The sequence below is a fragment of the Zonotrichia albicollis genome, chromosome 3, assembly GCF_047830755.1.
Source record: "Zonotrichia albicollis isolate bZonAlb1 chromosome 3, bZonAlb1.hap1, whole genome shotgun sequence".
Taxonomy (NCBI): domain Eukaryota; kingdom Metazoa; phylum Chordata; class Aves; order Passeriformes; family Passerellidae; genus Zonotrichia; species Zonotrichia albicollis.
In genome coordinates this window covers 98,475,680-98,489,692 of record NC_133821.1, presented here as the reverse complement: position 1 = coordinate 98,489,692, position 14,013 = coordinate 98,475,680, and the positions used below count along the sequence as shown (strand labels likewise).

Below are 14,013 nucleotides of genomic sequence, written 5' to 3'. Positions count from 1 at the left end.
TGCTTAAAAAAACTATTTGCATCTGCTTTGGCCCATTCTTATTATCCCTCTTCATAGCCCTCTGCAGAAATTAGTTTTCACATATACATTACACATCATGAGTTAGCCTTCTAAAACAGATTTATCTTCTCTTACAATACCTTATCTTCAGCCTTTCCTTTGAAGGGAATTTTTATTTTAACTAAATTAATTTATCGGCACATTTTTATCAGCACATTTTTACCAGTCATTTAATACAGATGTTAGTAAAGCCAAACAAAAAACAGACTTTGAGGTGTAAGGAATTACATACAGCAGTACAAACTGACGTTTCAATTAAATTCCATTCACAATACATACTTTAAAAGGTATCCAATTTTTATCTAACTTATCCAACTTTTTTCCTTATTTATTTTATCTTCCCTAAAAATCTCCAACTGAACATCTTATGATTTTCTGATTTTGAATAGAGTCTACTGCAAGCTTAAAGCACAGTATCTGCTTTGGATTTCCCATGTGCAACAGCCTTTTGAAACACGAATATATTTGATATTTCAGCTGTTACAATTTTGTTTCCTTTCAAAGGTCTGATGCCTTTCAACAGTATATATGACACTGCTTGAACTGTAAATATTCTGATCTATATAAATATATAGATGTGAGTGCATAACATACAAACAATATACATATCCTATAAGAGTGAACGAAATTGAAAACTTAGTAAGGAGCACACTTTACTTCCCCAAATGACACACACAACCCTACCACAGCACAGAAGGAAATTGGCTTCACTGCAGCCATAGTTTTTCAATGAATTTCCAGGATGTCTAACAGTTCAAAGAGGTCAAATCTCCTAACTGCTAACACTGATAAGACAGTCTCCTACAGAAGAGGATGAAAAAGACATTAGAGCTTCAGTGCCACCCAGTCATGATTTGGGGCAATTATAGGCATATTGTGATAACCAGCAGTTAGGCAAGAAGTAAGACTACTGAGGGAACTGTTAAACAATGAAGGAAACATCCAAATTAATAATGAAATACTTGCCTAGTTTCTTTTTAAATTATTTATTTAATTACAGATGAAATATCAAAGTGGGAGAAGTCAGGTCTTGCCTGCACTACTATAAATGGGAAGACACAACTTCACTTACTGGATGAAAGATCTAGTATACAGATAAGAAGTTAATGTAATTCAATACTCAAACTAGAATTCAAAAATTTTCAAAGATGTGAAGTGATTCTGAAGAAGGCTCTGAACTTCAATATCTTGGCAGAAAGTGGTCAAAAAAATTAAACTTCCAAATGAGAAAACTTAACTGAGAATTCTCCAGACCAGGAATTCTTGTACAAGAAATTCAATATATTTCTTAAATATAGTATTAGTACTAACATGCAATTTAAAGAGATACTGACTTCAGTTTGACTTTCATTGTACTGTCTTACACCAGCTTAGCTCCACTGACTTCACACATCTAGTTATAAGTTCTGTTAGTTTTGGAAAAGCAAAATTAGATGCAACAATTTGAAATCCTTTTTCAGGAAAAATTGTACTAGATACTCTCATATTCACAAAATTTTATTATTAATTTATCCCCTACTTCTCCCAAATGTCACTCCAAAATTCCAATTAATTTTCAAAATACTTTTTTCCCCATCAGCATCTCTGCAGGGATGCACTTATTGGGTATTTGAAAACTGAGTTCAGTGAACTGCTTATTACATGTCAGTCTTTTCAAATTTTTAGCAATAATTTGGTAAATTCAAAGGTGATTTATTAATATTTGGGAACATTTTATAGTTGTTACTTTTTCTTCAAGCATAGATGTTCATTGTAGTCTGTATAATAACATGGCTTTAAGATACAACTTTCAGATAATACTCTTAGATTTAACTTTGTGGTCAGACTATTTGCAAAGGCACTGAACAACTGTGATAATAAAAATATATTTCAGTTTGTTCATGGCCTGAACTTAGCAGTATCTGTGCTCTGAGAAGTCATGGGAAATTTGAATGGATCTCTCACAAAAAAGATGGAGAAATGAAAGGTGCCATTTGTTAAGGTATTCTGTTAAGTGTGATATATACTGAGGAATCCCATTTATTTGTGGACAACCACAACTGATTTGTATGAAAGCTGTGAAAACTTGCATTTTTAGGTTAACTCATATTTTGCACATGACTTGCCACTATATAGAATGATGCAAATGACATGATTTCTGGTTTTGTTTTGCTGTGACTGCATGCACTTAGGCTGTTATATGCTTACTTTGGTAGGCCTACTGTGACATGGAAACTGGTGGAGGAGGTTGGACAGTTATTCAGAAACGAGAAGACGGCAGTGTGGACTTCCACCGGACATGGAAGGAGTATAAGATGGTAAACAGTGTTCTCTAAAGCCTTAATATCAGCTGCTATTATTATCTGAAATCTAATATGCTAAATTTATATTAATAGCATCCCTAGAATGTAAGCAACCTTAAGAAGTTCTCTTTGTCCTCAGATGCTCATTTTGAAAATGTCAGAATAGTGTAAGTTGTTTGCCTAAGCAGACTTGCAAGTGTGATGTTTGTTTTTAATGAGAAACCTTACTTTTTTTTAATCAACTGTTCCATCATATGTCTACATTTTTTGAGTTGTTTATATTTGTGTTTCTAGTGGCAACAGTAGGAACTGCTCCAAATCTGCTAAGTAATATTGATTCAGTATTTCAGATTCCTGAGCTTGCCCTTGCTGAAATCAACTTTTTGAAACATTACAGATCAATAATCCCCGTGGACACAGTAAAATTCTTAGTTGACAGGCTGAAAACTATTAAACTTAAAAATTGATAAAGTGATCTTTTCAAACTGAAATGAAAAAAACCCACCCAAACAAAACTATTTAAATATACAACTTGAATTACAGGGATTTGGTGATCCTGCTGGGGAGTACTGGCTGGGAAATGAATTTGTTTCTCAACTGACTAATCAGAAGCGTTATGTTCTTAAAATACAACTGAAAGACTGGGAAGGAAATGAGGCATATTCATTGTATGACCACTTCTCTCTAGCAAGTGAAGAACAAAAATACAGGTAAGCAGAAAAATCAGATCTAATTTTAAAAATGTTCTGATAGTAATCTTTCTAAACTGTGTAGATGCATGGCCTTATTTCATACAAATCATGACTGTTTTCCAGCTCACTCAGCAAGTAATGTTTTCTTCATTTTTCATCTCTTGCCTAAAGAAATAATTTCCTTTTCCAGAGGAGAAAATGTGCATTTTACTAGTGCATCCTGAGTGAGTATAACACACAAAAGACAAAGATGAGGAGATAGTATGAAACAAGACAGGATACATGTGCCAGTATAGTGGGTGACAGTGCACAGTCATTAGGATACTAGGAATCTGTCTGCAGTTGCTATCAAGTCCTGATTCCCTGAACTAAATACATTTCTGGAAGGTGGATGACTAAGATGAATTATACTGCAAGGATTTTCCTCGTCAGTGGCTTCTAGGAACTGTTCTGTTGTCATAAAGAGCACACTGAATTGAGGTGGCCTTATCCTTCCATGAGCCACTGGCTAAAATTCTCAATAACTCTCCTACCTGTGAAAATGGAGCAAATGTACACTTCACTCATCACCAACTTGTCAATTTAAAGACCAAATTTTAATGGACCTATTATTTATGCTCTAATCCTGTAAAATGTAAAGGTTCACATAAAGAAAAAAATTTTAAATAAATATTTAAGATAAATATTATCATAGTATTATATACTTTAAATAGTATCATAGTATTACACATTTTGAAACAGTACTAGCCACAGCAGAAATATATGGTCATTTCATAGTTCATTCACCAGGCTCTCTGTAAATGCAATAAATAGTTTGATTTATTATAGAAGAAACTAAACCCTTCACAGTATAACAGATGCTTTCCTACTACATGGTCCATGAAACGTTTCTTTGTAAGAATCTTGCAGATTCATGGAGCTTTGGGTGACTGGACAGAAAAATTGTCTACATTTAGATGATTTTCTCCAAGATCTCTAGCAACTATTTGTTGTAAATAAAGTCAACCTGACACCTGAGAGACCTGATGCTGTTATTTCAATTCAGGTCTTATATGCAAACAAAGCAATTCAAAACTATCAGCATATGTCCCCCACAAAATGTTAGATCTTAATGCCTTGGTAGTATTTAGTTGTCTCAACTCCAAAGTAAATATTTTTTCATCTGGAAACAGTCAGAATCTACAGCAGAGATTTTTTTAAAGTAATGCTTTAAAATACTTAGAAAGGCAACTTTTGTCAAAAGGGGTGATTACCCTTGTCCATTTACAGTATTAAAAGATAATTACTGAAAAGCAAGATGGTAAAAACAATTTTATTACAATACACAACAAATCAAGGAATTAATAATAAAATAGAGCGTTTCAAAGAATGTATTTAACATTATGAAAAAGAAAAAAATCCAAAGAAAGTATTCAGTTAAGAACATCTTCTGTGCCCCATTCCTGGCAATGTTCAAGGCCAGGCTGAATGGGGCTTTGAGCAACCTGATCTAGTGGAAGGTGTCCCTGCCCATGGCAAAGGGGTTGGATCTAGATAATCTTTAAGGTCTTTTCCAATTCAAACGATTCCTTGATTCTGTGACCCATTGCACTAAAAGATCAATAGATCCATTACATAAAAAGATTAATACATTCTGAATGCTGGAAAGATAATGACTTGGGCCGTAAAACTGAAATTTCTTCATATTAAACTGAGATCAGAATAGACTTTGTTTGAATCAGACTTCCTGATCTCAAAGCTATGAAGTCAAACCAGGTTGCTCAGAGTTTTTCATTTGGGTCTTGATAACCTCCCAAGGTTACAACCTACTTGTCGTTCCTCATGGTAGAAAACTTTCCTGATATGCATATCTCATTCCAATTTCCATCCTCATATTCTGTTATACTAAACTGTACCTTTAACAATTTATTGTTAATCACAAATAAATAATACTATGCTTATAATAGACTTCAGATGATATTTGAAGACCCAGCCTAGGCTCACGCCTTGTAACTTTTAATATAATTTATATTAGAAATTGGCTTACATAATTTTGAACTCATCTTAAGAAAAAACAGTAATTTTTTTAAAGATATTTTAAAGAAAATCTGTAATGAACTGATCTTTTGAAGCCTAAATGAATAAAAATTAATTAATTATATTTTAAAATAGGAAATATAAAATGGATTAAAATAATCTGTTTAACTACCAAAGACAATTTCTGACATAAGCAGAGAATTATATGCAAGATGAAGACTGATTGGGGGACAAGTTAATTCTCCTCAGACAATAAGATTTCCTCTTTAAACAAATAGAATACCTCTGAGAAGCATGAGCTATTTGATACAGAAATGCAATCACCCAAAAGATATTGTGGGAGCAGAGGGTTCAAGTACTTCCAATTCAAGGTAACACAGGAATAGCTGTGTAATTGTCCTGCCCAGTTCAGTGCCCTGTGTCTCTCCTCACTGAGAGTGCATTGGCACCCATGCAAGCAGAACCCAACAGCAGCAGCCTCACTGAAAGCTTACCTTGCCAGGGAATTGAAGCAAACTGAAATACTTGTGAAGAACTAACGCTAAAAATTATGAATGATGTGAAAAGGATAAGTAACTAGGAAAATGGAAAGGGAAATATTGAGAAACTTCTAAAATATCATTTACTAGCTCAGAATTAATACTCCTTGTAAGGCTGTCATCTCATATATGCGGGGTTGTAATGCTAAATTGCTGTGTTGTACTAACAGCAAAATAGGAATCAAATAAGTTTTGATTTAAACTGTAATAAAATTTTGTAATAAAAATTATTGCATGTACTGTTGCATTGAAGTACAAAAATGGAAGCACTTTCAGTATTAATTAATACATGATCTGCATGAAAAATCCTTGAAGTTACTACCTACTTGCTCTCTTTTCTTCTAATATGACACGAACAAACACATGTTCATTAGAATATTGTGCTGACAATTTCTGTTGATTTGAAAACATTGTACTGAAAAACAGCTTACAGCAGCACATTGGCCAGAAGAGAATGAAACAATTTGAACAGGATACTTATTGCAAATTATTCCATCATTATTTTGCAGACATCTTCCATCAACTTCCACGTAATAATTGTTTATCCATTTTTCACTTTTACAGGATTTACCTTAAAGGACTTACTGGGACAGCAGGCAAAATAAGTAGTATAAGCCAACCAGGAAATGATTTTAGCACAAAGGATGCAGACAATGACAAATGTATTTGCAAATGTTCACAAATGCTAACAGGAGGTACGAATGTTTTTATGGTTCTCAGTCTTCCTATTTTTATTGGCACTGAAATTGTCTACCAGATAAATAATTTTGACTTAGTAAATTTTGATTATTAAAAAAGTTAAAAACTTACAGATAGAAATACTAGTATGGTGACTCTAGATGAAGTATTTTACCATTTGATGAAAGTTAGAGTTTCATTTTAACTGGAGGGAAAATAAGTCCCTGAAGTTTGGGTACAAGAAAGTCTTTAATTGTGGAACTAATCAGAGACACAGCAGATTCCTCTTCCAAGGAATGAGGTACATTCAGAGATCAAAATACAACTCTCTGCAAAAAACCTCTTTCAGAGATACAGCTGTCAGTGAAATGGCCTGATTTTTTAGGCATAAGCCCTTTCCCTAACTACCCAAGAGGAAAAACCCCCAATAGCTGCTGCGTGCTGCAAGTGCCACAGAAGGGTACAAGAATTTAATTCCTTATTTCAATATAGTTATGAAGTGGTAAAGATACACCACAGATATATCTACATTTTTCTAATGTTTTTTCACTAGTTATATTTGAGTTCTAGGTGGTATTTTTATCTTCAGCTACACAAGTAATTCCATATAATGTGTTCATCTAGAATTCCACATTCTGAAATGTAAACAAGTGCTTTGTAAATTTGGCTTCTCTTCATGTTATCTCTTAAGCAATTGTTCATTTCCCTATAGCACAAGCTCCAAGAAAAAAAGACGGCTTCAGTTTATCCAAAAGGATAGTTGGAATACTGCCCTGCAAAACAGAACACACACACTATCGCCACCATAACAGAAATATAAAAATATTATTTTATTAATACAAATAATTTTTTTCTTATGACCCATTAAGAAGTCAGGACTATATGGATACAAAGTACTCTTGGGTTGTTTTTTCTCCTTTTCCTTCTTATGATGTTTCAGGAGGTTTTGAACGAAACAGCCCAGAGAACTGAATAATTCCTCTAGAAAGAATTAAGAATTTCACTCACTAAATCTGTGAAAAACAGGAGTCTACGAAAGAGTAGATAAAACCAAAGGCAACTCAGTATCATAACTCAATGTGTTCTGCCCTCAGACTGTCAGAAATGTTTATGTGGATAATGAATTGATTGAACACTTTCTCTTCTCAATTTTCAAATACAATGTACTGCTTAAGATTCAAGAATATGGAGTTGATACACAAATACATTTCTTTCCTCAAGTTTGGGGCAAGTATTTTACATCAACACTTCCAAATCATAAGAACAAATAAACTGGGTTTCGATTCCTTTCTCATTTCCAGACAAAAAGTGACTTTAAATACTATTTTCAGAATTACTTCTGCTGATGTTTGTCTTCTGTCTTGCAGGATGGTGGTTTGACGCATGTGGTCCTTCTAACCTCAATGGAATGTACTATCCATTACGACAGAACAACAACAAGTTTAATGGGATCAAGTGGTACTACTGGAAGGGCTCGGGATACTCTCTCAAAGCTACGACGATGATGATTCGACCAGCAGATTTCTAAATGCTTTGTCATTGTGTGAATTATGTTTTGTATAGTCTTCAAAGACTTATTTTACCAAGCAACTTGTCTCATTTTTTCAAGCCCAGAAACATGCACTAGTGTTCTGAAGGGGTCAGTACAGTACAGTTCCTGAAATGTAATTGTCTTGATCAGCTAAGGCTCGTATTATTCAACCAGACACAATGTCTAAAGCATCGACCTGATATAACAGTGATTTGGCCAAATGACTCAATAAAAAGAACATCCAAGAAACCGTCAGACAACTTCAAGGACTCTGTTTTACTGATCATTTATGTTATGTATGTGTTAGTAAATAACTGGAACTGTGAAAAAAACCCTAAAATAGTTTTAGGAATGTGCATTTTGCCTCACCACTGAACTTTAAACATTAATATAAAACACTTAGCTAGTTCTAGCTTAGTTCTAGCTAGATCTAGAACTATTTATCGTTCTGTGTCATGTGTGCCCTATATGTACATAAAAAAAAACTTTTCTGTAATTAGCTCAATACTATAGTTAGGGAATACATTCTTTCCCCCCATAGTCTCCTAAACAACTTTTTACTCTTATTTGAGGATTTTTTCCAGTAGCCTGTATGACTATGTTTAACAGAGGACAAATAGCATTTAAGTAGTGTGCATTTATTCTTGGGAAATACCATTTACAAAAGTCATAATTTTTTCAGTCTGTTTCAGTCACTGTCTTTAAATTATAGAAAAGCCCTATGAATTACAATACAGCATGTATTCCTATACATTTTTATGAAGATTGCACTTTTTTTCCTTCCCTTGTCATTTACCTGTAAAATAACTGTCCAGTATTTTGTAAACCGAGACAACGGCATTAACACCAGATGTCCGGTTGTCTGTGACAATCATCAATCACCTGGTGATGTAATATAACTCTATGTTTTGTAAAAATAACCTGACTGAAAAACATATGCATGTTCTTTGATACAATTAAAATTATGCTTATGACTTAAGATACAAATTACTATATTTTAAGAACAGGAAGAAAAATAATCTGAAAATTATCTAAGGTCACACTATGGGTTTTTTTCAGTAAGGTTAGGACTTCTCCCTAAAATTTCTCTGTAGGTAGGCCCTCAATGTACACCACAATGTGAATAAATTACTCTACTGGGTGATCTTTCCTTTTTTTTTTCTTTTTTCTCCCCTTCATTTTATTACTATATGCTTTAAAATTGCAAATCAGATTGAGAAGATATTTCTTCATACATCACAATAATTTAGTGGAGGTTTTTCTCCAAATTAAGTTTAGTTTTTAATTCTTATGCTTATTCTTTGCCTAATATTTTTGTAAAGCTTTGATTTCAGCAGAAGATTGAACTAGTTACAATGCAAGAACTTGACCCAAAACAAAACAAAAATCCCAGACATATTTCCGGAAGCTAGCTTAACAAAAGCTGTTGTAAAGCCAACAAGGTCTAGAAAAAATATTGTACAAGAAGGGGTGAGGGATCTGGGGTTGTTTAGATGGAGGAGGCTAAGGGGGGATCTCATCACTCCCTACAATCACCTGAAAGGAGGTTGTAGTGAGGTGGGGTCTGATCTCTCTTGTACTCTGCTGGCAGTGGCAGGCCCAGAAGAAACGGCCTTAAGATGAGTCAGGGCAGATTCAGATTAGGTATTAGAAAAAAATTTCAGTGTTACAGTGGTCAGGCATTGGAACAGGTTGCCCAGAGAGGTTGTGGAGTCACTATCCCTAGAGGTGTTCAAGAGGCATCTGGATCTGGTGGGTGACGCTGTTTACAGGTTACAGTGGAAGTGCTGGGTGGACTGTTGGACTGGATGATCCTGTAGGTGTCTGCCAACCTGATGATTCTATGTTTCTATCTTGAAAATAGTAAGTGGTTTTGAGAAAGACTGAAGAAATCTCTCCGTTTTAGACTGACAATCATTAAAGCTGCTATCAGAGTACCCCACCACTCACACTACCACCATTCTTCTTAAGTGAAAATGTGTCATCATTGCTAAGTGTAGCAGAGACAAAAAACCATTTCTAATATTACTTCATGATCTGATTTTATATAAACCTAAAGAATGTAAATTAATAGTCACTGTCTGAAGAGTTCCATAAAATAATCTCTATGTATTTGAAATTACTGTTTAGTATTTTATTATTTTTCATAATAAAAACTTGTAAGGATATACACATCCCAAACTAAAAGGAAAAAACTTCCCAAAATTGCTTTCACAAATTTTCAAGAAATGTCTTAGACAGAAGTCTGGAAGAGTCATTACACTAGTAGAGGGGCCACACACACCAACAAGCACCTAGCATACCAAGAGAAGCCTCAAGAGCTGTTGTTTTTCAGTCTGGAGCAGGGAAAGGGAAGGGGAGACCTTAATGGTGCTTGATTGAGGGTATAGGGAGGACAAAGCCAGACCCTCCTTGGAGGTTTTGTGCTATGAGACAAGAGACAGGGACAACTGGCAGTAAATACAATTTGGAATTGGGGAAAGTGAATTTTCCTTTTCATTTTCATTTATTCATTTATTGGCAGAAGGGTGGATTGGACAAGTCCCTTGGAGCACAGTGTTGAATTAGACAACCTTCAGAAGTCCCTGCTAATCTAAAATGCTTTATGATTCTATGAAATTTAATAGAAATGCTGAGTCTACTTACTGCATTTCCTGTGTTGGTACATTTAATCAGACAACTACAGAAAATACTCCCAATATTTGAGACAATAAGCATATCCACACCAATAATACAAGGAAAGAGAAAAAAAAGCCAACAAAACAAACAAACAAAAATCCTCCAAAATGTTCTTAAAAACCATGATGGCATCTGAATGCTCAGTCTAACAAAGAAAAGCGGTGCTAACTTCTGGTTGACAATAACTTTCTTTATTTTAGTAAGGAAAACCCTGTATGACTAAAATAATATAATACTGCATGGCTAGTTTTTATTTGTTGAAAAAAAAATTTATAGAATTTGAGGCTGATGACTGTTCTAAAATGTTAGGGGAATGTGTCTTTAAATGACATTTCATCTAAAGAAGACTACATGGCTTGAGCACCAAAGACCAAAGTGAAGCAACAGGAGGACATGTCAGAAGGAAGGCAATAATAGGAAGCAGAAGGCTGCAAAAACTACTTTTGACTTGGTACAAACAAGTAAAAACATAACAGCAAGGTCACCCATACTTTTAATTCCTTCCTGTAATCAAATAAACAGTATGTGAAACTAGAATGCATTTCCATTTTCTCTAAGCACTTTGTAGGAAGCAGGAAAGAAACAAGAAAAAAAAAAAGACAAATAAAACCACATGAATAAATTTATGCTCAAATAATAATCGCAGCTGGAAAAAAATTAAGGTATCTGTTACAGTAAGAAATTAGAGTGACTAAACAAGAAATGGTAGTGGAAATATTGTCCTGGACTTCAACTTTGTTCCTTTGCAAGAACTGCACATTGCAAAAAGAAGTGATTCAGGTTCTTAGCACAACCCTAACCTCCCTTAATTTCACATTCTCACCATCTCTCAAATTCTCCTTACTTGGGCTTCAGGAATGAAATCTCTAAAGGGAATCTCAAAAAAAACCCCAGGAGGATTCACCTCTAAAGAATGCTACGTACATTGTTACTAATAGCATACTTTGTTGTTAATCAAGGTAGTCTGAAAAGAAACAGAAAACTCAAAGCAACCTAATATGAAATTCAGTGCAGATTTTTTCATTGAAATATAGAAAAGGAGAAAAAAGAGAACATGCTTCTTATTTATTTTTCACATTAAGGTTTACCATTCTTACTGTATTTGCTATATAAAACAATCTATTTTCCCATTTTATAAAAAATATGAACTTATAATGGATAATTAATTTCTTTAAGGGTTATTTGAGATGAACTGCTACAGTTTCCCTAAGCTTTGAGAACATACACCTTACAATCATGAAATAAATAATACATATAATAAATAATACATATCAATGTTGGATATGAAAATTTACATAAGTTCTAGATTTAGAAAGAATGCTAAATGTAAGTTCTTAACAGTTAATAAAATTACAGTAAAAATAATTTTCATACCCCATTAACTGCAATTTCTTCAAAGCTGGTATGAAACTTTGAAAAACAAATTGCAGACACTAATTTAGTAGAGGGAAAATTATTGGAATGATTGACTAGTAACCAGCTAGACTTCTACTTGTTTTAAAACCAAAGTAAGATTCCCGTTTCATCAATTACAACACATGAAGTGCACTGAGGTCTACACAGATACATCATGCCCCTGCATACCCACTTGTGCACTAGTTCCCAATTCAGTACTTGAGAATGATTATTAGAGGCAGGAAAAATGCTTCATTTTTTCCTACTTAGCAGTTCTAGAAGACCACAGTAATTTTCCATTGCCCAAGTAATTTCTGGGCCAAAAAAACTGAGTCCCTGATCTGCAAATCTTTCCATTTGGCAATAACATACCTCTCCAGTTTGCACAGAGGTACAAATAGAAATAAAATTAAAGTACATTTATATTTCAGTAAGATGCTGGTTTATTCAGGTGTTAATTGGTGAATCAACATTTTGTATTTTCCACATGTACCAAAGTTTTTGCACACACTTCAAAAAGTATTGGATGAAGAAGAATATAACCCCTTACTGTATCTGCTTAAAAAAAAAAAAATTCTAGTAGGCTTCCTTATTCACTAAACCTATTTAGAGGGCAAATCTTTTTCCAGGTAAACAAAAGAAGGCTCATAAGCTTAAAAGACCATTAAACTTACAGGAGCTGCAGGGAAGCTGGATGAAAGCTCATATGGTTCCTCTGAGATCCAATGGCCTAATTCCAAAGACCACAGAACCTAAAATAAAATAAGTGGTAAGTAGAATCTTAACATTTCTAAAATCACCTTTTTGAATGTCTAATTAGAGGTGACAGTGCTGTTACAATACCTGGTTTTCTATTCTATTTACCCAAGCCAAATCATTGGGTGAAAAATCAATAAATAAGAAAGAAATAATTTTTACGACTAAAACAAACCATTGAAATATCAGTCATACTTCTATGCACAGCTACATTACATTTTAAAACATTGTGAGGATATTCAAAAAGTCAACTATTTTTTAATCACAATACATAGAGCAGAAAAATTGAAAAGGGAAGTCATAATATATCAGTTCTGTTCTCTCAGTTCAGTAATCATTGAATTTCATGAGGTTCCTGTTGGCTCATTTCTCCAGCTTGTCAAAGTCCATCTGAACAGGAACCTCCATCTGGCGTATCAAACACTTTTCACAGTTTCCCAACATCTGCAAACTTGCTGAGGGTGCATTCTTCCCCATCATCCAGACCATAAATGAAGATGTCAAACAATACTGGACCCCTACTACTACAAGGATTATGCAACTATTGCAAAAAATCCACATCAGATACATAAATCATCCTGCAAAGAAGAATAACTCAGTTTCTTGCACCAAAGAAGACTGCAGAACACTGACACTCCAGAAAACACATAATCATTTGTGTCCATAATTTGTGAGCTCTGAAACACTGGACCAAGATGATCTTTGGAGACTAGTAATCCTTAAAACTGTGTGCCACTGTGCACAGAATTCTGTTCTCATCAGGACCAGCATCAAATGCTTTAAAGAAAAAAACTACCTTAAATGGTTGTATTTCCAATTTCTGATATTTTAAATTTTTTTTTGGTAAAACTTTCCCTGAACTACTCTATGCAGCATTTTTTACGGATTGATTTTCTAAACATTCTTCAGAACAATTTATCATAACTTGCAATTGGTAGACTATAATATTAAAAGCTCCATGAAGAGTATTCAAATTCTATCCTTCAATTGGTAAAAGCATTGTCTTAATGGGCAAATGGAAAAAGAGAAAGTTCCTATGCCCTTGAGTCATATTACAGGACATTCTACTCCTAATTTGTAGGCAGCCTAAATTCTGAAGGCCATTCTGATGGAAGATAAAATTCTTTTTTTCATTGATTTTACAAGTGGTGAGCCATGAAGCTTTTCACAGAGGTAAAACACTGGTATCTTCTTTGCCAAGTTTGCCCACTGTCACTCAATTCAACAACTTTTCCCATTTACAGGTATTTGAGCTTCACAATGTCTCTTCTGTAGTTGCCATCTGGCACCCCTTAAGTTCAAAAAAAGCACTGCTACCTACCAGTGAGACATTCTGTTGCTCCTAGAGCAAGTGAAGCTAACTGAACAAGAAGCAGACATATACC

General features: G+C 34.2%; 2 protein-coding genes across 3 annotated transcripts in view; one reads left to right on the top strand and one right to left on the bottom strand.

Moving 5' to 3' along the window:
* ANGPT2 (angiopoietin 2) overlaps positions 1–8,939 on the top strand; it is a 41,677-nt gene extending 32,738 nt beyond the window's left edge. For both annotated transcript variants that reach the window (XM_005495965.4, XM_005495962.4), the window contains 4 exons: positions 2,256–2,357; positions 2,886–3,052; positions 6,154–6,284; positions 7,635–8,939. In XM_005495965.4, the coding sequence (XP_005496022.1) occupies positions 2,256–2,357; positions 2,886–3,052; positions 6,154–6,284; positions 7,635–7,795 (561 nt within the window). In that variant the 3' untranslated portion in view covers positions 7,796–8,939. The remainder of the gene's footprint in view (positions 1–2,255; positions 2,358–2,885; positions 3,053–6,153; positions 6,285–7,634) is intronic.
* The window catches only part of MCPH1 (microcephalin 1), a 130,934-nt gene that overhangs the window by 78,049 nt on the left and 38,872 nt on the right, over positions 1–14,013 (bottom strand). Inside the window, exon 12 of the mRNA XM_074538180.1 lies at positions 12,547–12,624. Within this exon, the coding sequence (XP_074394281.1) occupies positions 12,547–12,624 (78 nt within the window). The remainder of the gene's footprint in view (positions 1–12,546; positions 12,625–14,013) is intronic.